The 10,065-nt window shown below is 42.5% G+C and overlaps 1 protein-coding gene across 1 annotated transcript; it reads left to right on the top strand.

The window, feature by feature from the left end:
- The first annotated feature begins 3,756 nt into the window (after positions 1-3,756).
- On the top strand, positions 3,757-9,266 carry LOC128245901 (cadherin-23-like). Its single transcript, XM_052964119.1, has 6 exons — positions 3,757-3,769; positions 4,053-4,238; positions 4,578-4,765; positions 6,786-7,032; positions 7,333-7,653; positions 9,082-9,266. The coding sequence occupies exons 1-6, from the start codon at positions 3,757-3,759 to the stop codon at positions 9,264-9,266; spliced, it is 1,140 nt and encodes a 379-aa protein (XP_052820079.1).
- The last annotated feature ends 799 nt before the right edge of the window (positions 9,267-10,065 follow it).

Here is a 10,065-nt window from a genome sequence, read left to right on the forward strand (position 1 = left end):
TATTGTATTGTGGATGACAGCAGGAACACGGTCGGACCCAGTCTGCTGACTATCACCATTACAGGTAGGTATTGTATGGTTTCTGACAGTAGGAACACGGTGGGACACAATCTGCTGACTATCACCATTACAGGTAGGTATTGTATGGTGGCTGACAGCAGGAACACGGTGGGACCCAGTCTGCTGGCTATCACAATAACAGGTAGGTATTGCATGGTGGCTGACAGCGAAAACACGTTGGGATCAAGTCTGCTGACTATCACCATTACAGGTAGATATTGTATGGGGCTGACAGCAGGAACACGATGAGACACCGTCTGCTGGCTATAACAATAACAGGTAGGTATTGTATGGTGGCTGACAGCAGGAACACGATGAGACACCGTCTGCTGGCTATAACAATAACAGGTAGGTATTGTATGGTGGCTGACAGCAGGAACACGATGAGACACCGTCTGCTGGCTATAACAATAACAGGTAGGTATTGTATGGTGGCTGACAGCAGGAACACGATGAGACACCGTCTGCTGGCTATAACAATAACAGGTAGGTATTGTATGGTGGCTGACAGCGAGAACACGTTGGGATCAAGTCTGCTGACTATCACCATTACAGGTAGATATTGTATGGGGCTGACAGCAGGAACACGGTGGGGCCCAGTCTGCTGACTATCACCATTACAGGTAGGTATTGTATGGTGGCTGACAGCAGGAACACGGTGAGACCCAGTCTGCTGGCTATAACAATAACAGGTAGGTATTGTATGGTGGCTGACAGCGAGAACACGTTGGGATCAAGTCTGCTGACTATCACCATTGCAGGTAGGTATTGTATGGTGGCTGACAGCAGGAACACGGTGGGACACAGTCTGCTGACTATCACCATAACAGGTAGGTATTGTATGGTGGCTGACAGCAGGAACACGATGAGACACTGTTTGCTGACTATCACCATTGCAGGTAGGTATTGTATGGTAGCTGACAGTAGGAACACGGTGGGACACAATCTGCTGACTATCACCATTGCAGGTAGGTATTGTATGGTGGCTGACAGCAGGAACACGATGAGACACCGTCTGCTGACTATTACCATTACAGGTAGGTATTGTATGGTTTCTGACAGCAGGAACACGGTGGGACACAATCTGCTGACTATCACCATTACAGGTAGGTATTGTATGGTGGCTGACAGTAGGAACACGGTGGGACACAATCTGCTGACTATCACCATTACAGGTAGGTATTGTATGGTGGCTGACAGTAGGAACACGGTGGGACCTAGTCTGCTGACTATCACCATTACAGGTAGGTATTGTATGGTGGCTGACAGTAGGAACACGGTGGGACACAATCTGCTGACTGTCACCATTACAGGTAGGTATTGTATGGTGGCTGACAGTAGGAACACGGTGGAACACAATCTGCTGACTGTCACCATTGCAGGTAGGTATTGTATGGTGGCTGACAGTAGGAACACGGTGGGACACAATCTGCTGACTATCACCATTACAGGTAGGTATTGTATGGTGGGTGACAGCAGGAACACGGTGGGACACAATCTGCTGACTATCACCATTACAGGTAGGTATTGTATGGTTTCTGACAGTAGGAACACGGTGGGACACAATCTGCTGACTATCACCATTGCAGGTAGGTATTGTATGGTGGCTGACAGCAGGAACACGGTGGGACACAATCTGCTGACTGTCACCATAACATGTAGGTATTGTATGATGGCTGACAGCAGGAACATGGTGGAACACAATCTGCTGACTATCACCATTGCAGGTAGGTATTGTATGGTGGCTGACAGCAGGTATACGGTGGGACACAATCTGCTGACTATCACCACTGGATGTAGGTATTGTATGGTGGCTGACAGCAGGAACACGGTGGGACACAATCTGCTGACTATCACCATAACAGGTAGGTTTAGTATGGTTTCTGACAGTAGGAACACGGTGGGACACAATCTGCTGACTATCACCATTACAGGTAGGTATTGTATGGTGGCTGACAGCAGGAACACGGTGGGACACAATCTGCTGACTATCACCATTACAGGTAGGTATTGTATGGTGGATGACAGCAGGAACACGGTGGGACCCAGTCTGCTGACTATCACCATAACAGGTAGGTTTAGTATGGTTTCTGACAGCAGGAACACGGTGGGACACAATCTGCTGACTATCACCATAACAGGTAGGTATTGTATGGTGGCTGACAGTAGGAACACGGTGGGACACAATCTGCTGACTATCACCATTGCAGGTAGGTATTGTATGGTGGCTGACAGCAGGAACACGGTGGGGCACAATCTGCTGACTATCACCATTGCAGGTAGGTATTGTATGGTGGCTGACAGCAGGAACACGGTGGGACACAATCTGCTGACTATCACCATTGCAGGTAGGTATTGTATGGTGGCTGACAGCAGGAACACGGTGGGACACAATCTGCTGACTATCACCATTGCAGGTAGGTATTGTATGGTGGCTGACAGCAGGAACACGGTGGAACACAATCTGCTGACTATCACCATTGCAGGTAGGTATTGTATGGTGGCTGACAGCAGGTATACGGTGGGACACAATCTGCTGACTATCACCACTGGATGTAGGTATTGTATGGTGGCTGACAGCAGGAACACGGTGGGACACAATCTGCTGACTATCACCATAACAGGTAGGTTTAGTATGGTTTCTGACAGTAGGAACACGGTGGGACACAATCTGCTGACTATCACCATTACAGGTAGGTATTGTATGGTGGCTGACAGCAGGAACACGGTTGGACCTAGTCTGCTGACTATCACCATTACAGGTAGGTATTGTATGGTGGCTGACAGTAGGAACACGGTGGGACACAATCTGCTGACTATCACCATTACAGGTAGGTATTGTATGGTGGCTGACAGCAGGAACACGGTGGGACCCAGTCTGCTGACTATCACCATAACAGGTAGGTTTAGTATGGTTTCTGACAGCAGGAACACGGTGGGACACAATCTGCTGACTATCACCATAACAGGTAGGTATTGTATGGTGGCTGACAGTAGGAACACGGTGGGACACAATCTGCTGACTATCACCATTGCAGGTAGGTATAGTATGGTGGCTGACAGCAGGAACACGGTGGGACACAATCTGCTGACTATCACCATTGCAGGTAGGTATTGTATGGTGGCTGACAGCAGGAACACGGTGGGACACAATCTGCTGACTATCACCATTGCAGGTAGGTATTGTATTGTGGCTGACAGCAGGAACACGGTGGGACACAATCTGCTGACTAACACCATTACAGGTAGGTATTGTATGGTGGCTGACAGCAGGAACACGGTGGAACACAATCTGCTGACTATCACCATTGCAGGTAGCTATTGTATGGTGGCTGACAGCAGGAACACGGTGGGACACAATCTGCTGACTATCACCACTGGATGTAGGTATTGTATGGTGGCTGACAGCAGGAACACGGTGGGACACAATCTGCTGACTATCACCATTACAGGTAGGTATTGTATGGTGGCTGACAGCAGGAACACGGTGGGACCTAGTCTGCTGACTATCACGATTACAGGTAGGTATTGTATGGTTTCTGACAGCAGGAACACGTTAGGACCCAGTCTGCTGACTAACAACATTGAATGTGTTTTGCATAGGCGCTTACAACAGGAACACGGTGAAACCATGTATACGGATTACCACCATTGCGGGTAGGTTTAACCTCGTTGACTTAGAGCAGGAACACGGTGATGTCAAGTCGACGTACTTTTTTCGTTGCTTGTAAAGGATCATTGGCGAAAATTAATGATATTTTTAACACGTTTGTGTATAATTTCAAAAATTTGGGTTACGGGCACAGTAACACTTACTCATCGTAAATGTTTTAATGTTGTTTTAAAGGTCAATGCATTTTGGTCTCTCTCTCTCTCTCTCTCTCTCTCTCTCTCTCTCTCTCTCTCTCTGAGAGTCCTTTGAATTACAAGATCGGTATGTTCATTGTGCTGCAAGCATTTTTATATTTGCATTGATCTATTTTATTTTGCAGACATAAACGACCCCGTTCACATAACGAACCTGCCATCAAGCGTAACGGTTACCGAGAATGCTGACGTCGGTACGTCATTGTTTAAGGTGGCGTTCACTGATGTTGACGTCACACAAGCACACAGCATCGTCATAACCAGCGCGAACCCTGCCTCGGGGACGGACTACTTTGCGATAGATTACCCAAGTAAGCTTTATTCTCGCCTCCAACAATTCACGAACATTTTGCTTTGTATCCCCGTGTGTTAAATATTTCATGTGACAAGTTGTTTTTGTAAAGAAAAATATCATGACATGTTAATTGGTTCTACACCCCCCCCCCCCCCTACACATGCACACCCTCTCTTCCGAAGTGAACAATGATAAACGTACAAATATTAAATAATGAAAATACTGATTTTTTTTATAAAACACACACACTTTAGTTTGTGTTATTTTATACTGAATTCAATTTAAACTTGTATACTTGTAAAACGTTGTCTACTTTAAATAATTGATAATACGGATTTAATTAACTTATTCATAGCTGGTATAATCACGACGTCGTCCGTCCTTAACTACGAGACGTTACAGGCCACGACGTTTACGTTCGACGTAACGGTATCGGATCCTGTGACGTCAGATATGGGAACTCTCACAATTTATGTCGCAAACGAGAACGAGGCACCGGCGTTCGGCCTGACAAGCTACACTCTGTCGGCCAGTGAAGGAAATGTACGTGAAAGATCTTTTCCATTTTGTGAACATTTTGGTAACTGCTTTCATTCCTAGAAAAAGAGTATTTTAAATAAGATATTTTCTTTCAACCTACCACAGTTATATTAAGGATGATTGTGTAAGTATATTAAGGTGAAACTCGATTTGTACATGTATGTTTAAAAACATACATAATGAGGGATAATACCATTTCAATGAAAAAAATTGAATAAATATAATTAATGTTGCAAATATGTATTTACCTGTATTATCTTAGAAAAAGACTAATCTGTTATATAAACGATTTTCAGTTGAATATTGATATTCTGTGAATCATGTTGACATTTTGGACTTTTTCCAATACGGAACTAACCAATAATAATAACTGTTACGGTTTATTCGCTCATTTGGAACCATTTGTGGCGGATCCGAGGTCTAGTGGTAACACACTTGAGTGTCAGTCCAGGGGTCGCAGGTTCGATTCCCCGCCACACCATTAAAAACAAAAACTACTCGTCTTCCGGGAAGGACGTTAAATGGGGGTTCCATGTGACAGTGCTATATACTATAGCACGTGAAACAACCAGGGTAGCTCTAACCTGGGTTTCATTCTGTCTGTGCACTATGCTCCAAAAAAAACAAATAGCACTCGTGGGCACTATTCTGTGGTGCGAACCAACGCCCGAACGGTCACTAATGAAAACACTGACAAAAACACCTCACGCCCACAAAGACTAATACACACACTTGAGGATAACTTAAACTTAAACCATACTAATTAATTAAACGCTATTCAAAAATAATATTTGAGCATTTTCAACATTTGTTAAAAGGTTCCAGCCCTCAGTATCTTAGTTTTAACGCTCCTTATGATTTACGACACTTTATTTCGTCATACAACAAAGTGCTTTTTACAAAAACATGAGCGAATCCCGAATCCCTAAGTCATCCATCATTACCGTACAAAGATGTGTTAATGCATTGAGATTATTTCTAGGTTTAATTTATAATTTTATATTGATTAACAATTATATTAATTTTGCATGAAATTCAACGCCATGCTATCGCAACTGTTATCATATGATATATCATAGGGAGGTTATAAAAGAAAAATACTATAATTACAAAGCAAATGTATTTACAAACACTACAACACTATCTCCAAAATAATGTTTTGACAGTTCCATCAGGTGGCGGTTTGTAAAATGGTTTTTCGAAGTGTTTTTAGAAACTAAACTGTCAATCAAAATGGTAAAAGACCGAAGGCGGGGGTATGTAAGCGGCGTTTCATTCGAAATGGTGAATAAATAGTTATCTTGGTTAAAAGTCCTCATTTGCTGCAAAAGTTTGCCCTCCGAAATAGCATTTATGACGTAATTTATCACGTGGTATAAACGCACTGAGTAGTCGGAATCAAATAGCACTGGCTACCCAACAGGGGGCTATATCCTGACCGGCGTCATTATGGGCTAAATCCTGACCGGCGTCATTAGGGGCTATATTCTGACCGGCGTCATTGGGGACTATATTCTGACCGGCGTCATTGGGGGCTATATTCTGACCGGCGTCATTGGGGGCTTTATTCTGACCGGCGGCATTGGGGGCTATATTCTGACCGGCGTCATTGGGGCTATATTCTGACCAGCGTCATTGGGGACATATCCTTACCAAGTCATTAGGGGCTATATCCTGACCGGCGTCATTATAGGCTATATCCTGACCGGCGTCATTAGGGGCTATATCCTGACCGACGTCATTGGGTGCCATATTCTGACCGGCGTCAGTTGGGGAAATATCCTGACCGGCGTAATTAGGGTCTATATCCTGACCGGGGGGCTATATTCTGACCAGCGTCATTGGGGACATATCCTGACCGGCGTCATTAGGGGCTATATCCTGACCGGCGTCATTGGGCGTTATATTCTAACCGGCGTCAGTCGGGAACATATCCTGACCGGCGTCATTAGGGGCTATATCCTGACCGGCGTCACTTTAATGATCACGATTAAGCTTTTATTTCTCATCTCCTTTTTAACAGGCTGGGAAAGTAATAGGAACGCCGTCCTTTGGCGTCACAGATCCTGACTCCGGAGAAACGGCCCGACTCACCATGGATTGCGGTACGGAGACCGGGTACTTTCACATGGACCCCACTTCCGGTCAAGTCAGCTTCCAGTCCGACTATGACCTTGACCTTGGCACCCTGCCAGCCACTGTTTCCTGCACTGTGACGGTCACTGACTCTGGCAGTTTGACAGATACCGCCGATCTTACAATTAGTATTAGTAAGTCACTGATATAAATTAATTTGTTTTACTAAATGATGTTCGATTTACCGTTTAGATACGTTCGTACGGGAACTAATCATCTCGTACTTAGGCTTTTCGTAACCTCCGATTTTCGGTCATTTCTTAACATTTTGATAGTTCGCAGTTTTTACGGAAAGTGTTTATTACAATCAAAGCTTCCCCTGCATTATATATGTAACTGATCAAAAATAAACTAGGTTTCTTGCAATTTTTGTTACGTTTTTTTATGCATACAAAAATCTAACACAACTTTTAATTCTAATATGATTTCAATAGATGACGCAAATGACAATGTGCCGACGTTTTCACCAACGTCGTACAGTTTCTACGTCAGTTATTACGCCGATGCCGGCACAACGTTAGGTTACGTTACGGCGACAGATGGTGATGCAGGACCGAACGGTGTCATAACGTTTACGTTAAACCAAACGTCACTTGGTGATGAATTTTTTGCAATCGACTCCAGCGGAGCGATAACGTTGAAAGCGTCCCCATCGTCTATGTCACTAGGATACGGTACGTCAGTGACAGTGACGTCACTGGCTTCTGATGTTGGCGGAAACGAGGACACTGCCCGTGTCACGATCATCATCTCCGGTAAGGTGTAGCCCGTTATGTCCAATTGTGTATACAATAAATTTAAACTTGATTCATTTCACAAGGAATGTGAAAAAGGTTATATTAACTTTTATTATATACTATCATAAATCCACACGCAATACATATCGCAAAATACGGTAGTCCGTATTCCACTCAAGTGCAAAACGGCCGTATACCACTCTTGTGACGTCATGTCATAACACGTACGTTGCGCGATGTTAAAATGACGTCATAAAACAAAATAGTTATAAAAACATGTGGCTTTTAAGTGATCTAACCAATTATGTATATAATAAAAGGGTTATTAGTATTGCGTTTTGATCCGGAATCTCGTGGATTTTTGCAGATTTGATTTAAATCGGCTTGCGCCTTGTGAAACCCGAATCTGCAAAAATCCACTCAAGTCGAATACAACCTCCCGGATCAAAACGCAGTACTAATAATACAATAATATAATACTAAGTCACTCCCGTTGTCAGGACGTTGCGCGAGAGTGTGGTCTTGTGTTGTGGGGAGAAACCGGAGAAAACTCCACTTGTATAAGTATCAGTATTAAAATTGAAAGAATTGCAAATTAAAGCCAACAAATGAAACACATTTTGAAAGATTAAACACCCTTCTGAATGCCCATTTGTATGTTCAAAATAGAAATACAGTCAAAACTCGGTATGCCGAAGTCATTGTGATCTTGGCAATACTTTGAGATAACGAACATTCGATGTAGCGCGTTGTGTCCAATTTAGTTATTGTTACACTTAAAAGGCGCAGTATTTATTTTTTAATGAACAGAACAGAACAGAAGTTTATTTTGATTTAGACTTCATAGTCTCTCATCATACAAACAATCACAGAAAAGTACACACACACAAAAACAAACACATACACATATATTGTTAATGCATTTTTATGTTTAACTCATTAAATCTAAATGATAGTCATAATCATATTGTGTTTTTTTGTTTGTTTTGATCGTTAAAGTCAAATGAGTTGAACATGATTATGCATTAAAATTAAGAACAAATTGCTGACTAGTGATGCATTTCTTGTATAATACGGAATGCCCCGTTCTATGTTTAGAATGGAAATATTAAATACTACGTATACACTAGTTCCAAATATACCTAAAATAGATTATTTCGATCTTAACTAGAAAATGAAAAACACCGTTTCTTAACTTGTTTTACATGTATAGCTGGAATTTGGCAGAATACGTTTATGATTTTTGCATTTATGTGATTCTTTCTAATTTCACCGTAGAATAGGTGTTTTTCATATTATTGTTTTTTTATATGATTTTGGCAGCCTTAAAGTTCCGCTTATTTATTTATGACGTCTGATGATATCTTAACTAACAAGACGCTCATCTCTAACCAAATCCGGACTTACTTCTTATATAACTTCTCCGGCTTCTGAATGTCACTACAGAAACAACGACTACAACGACGACAACAACAACGGACCGATACCGGACGTTCTTGGAAGACAGCAGGAACGTAGCATGGGTCGTAGCCGCAGGAATCGCGGCAATAGCGTGTGTGGTTGCCGCCGGCTATGTCCTGTACACGTGCCACGGCGAGAACGGCTGTAGTCAGTTCATGAGAACATGGTGAGGACTTTCCAAAACTTAGAAAATATTTTAGCTTTTCTGTTTATCGAAAGCAAAATTCCGGCTATTGCAACAGCAATATTCCGGCTTATTGCAATAGATGTGTAGCAAATTCGGGCTTATTGCAATAAAACAAATCCGGCTAATTGCAAAAGCAAAATTCCGGCTTATTTTAATGGCAAAATTTTGGCTTGTTGCAATAGCAAAATTCCGGCTTATTGCAATAGCAAAATTCACGCTTATTGCAATAGCATTAGCGTCTTTGATTTCATTGACGTATTCGTCGGCGCGCAAAACCTTTAAGCTTGACTATGCATACAAATATGTTGAAATATTTACATGTTTTGGTGTTCTAACAGTTACCAGTCACACTCCGCGCGTGTTAAGCAGAATCTATACGTTTGAATTTAATTATTTTCGAGTTATTACCCTTGAATCACTAAACAAAGACGTTTACTTGTGTGTATACCACGTGATTATTAATGTCGGAAGGCAACATATTGCTTCGATTGAAGACTTAAAACAAAGATAACTTTTCTTTAACTACACCATTTTAAATGAAACAAAGAGCAGTCTATGCTGCTTTAGGAGCCCCGCTTTCGTTTTCATTCCGGAGTTTGATAAGATGATTAGTTTCATCAAACACTTCGATAAACCTGTTTCCAAAATAATGTTTTGGCAGTGCTTCGTCAGACGGCCGTTTTGTGAAAAGGTTTGTCGAAGAGTTTAAAGAAACTAAACTGCAATCAAACTCTGGTAAAAGACCGAAGGCGTGGCTCTGTAAGCGGCGTACACTGAGCTAT

The sequence above is a fragment of the Mya arenaria genome, chromosome 9 (assembly GCF_026914265.1).
Source record: "Mya arenaria isolate MELC-2E11 chromosome 9, ASM2691426v1".
In the NCBI taxonomy this organism is placed as follows: domain Eukaryota; kingdom Metazoa; phylum Mollusca; class Bivalvia; order Myida; family Myidae; genus Mya; species Mya arenaria.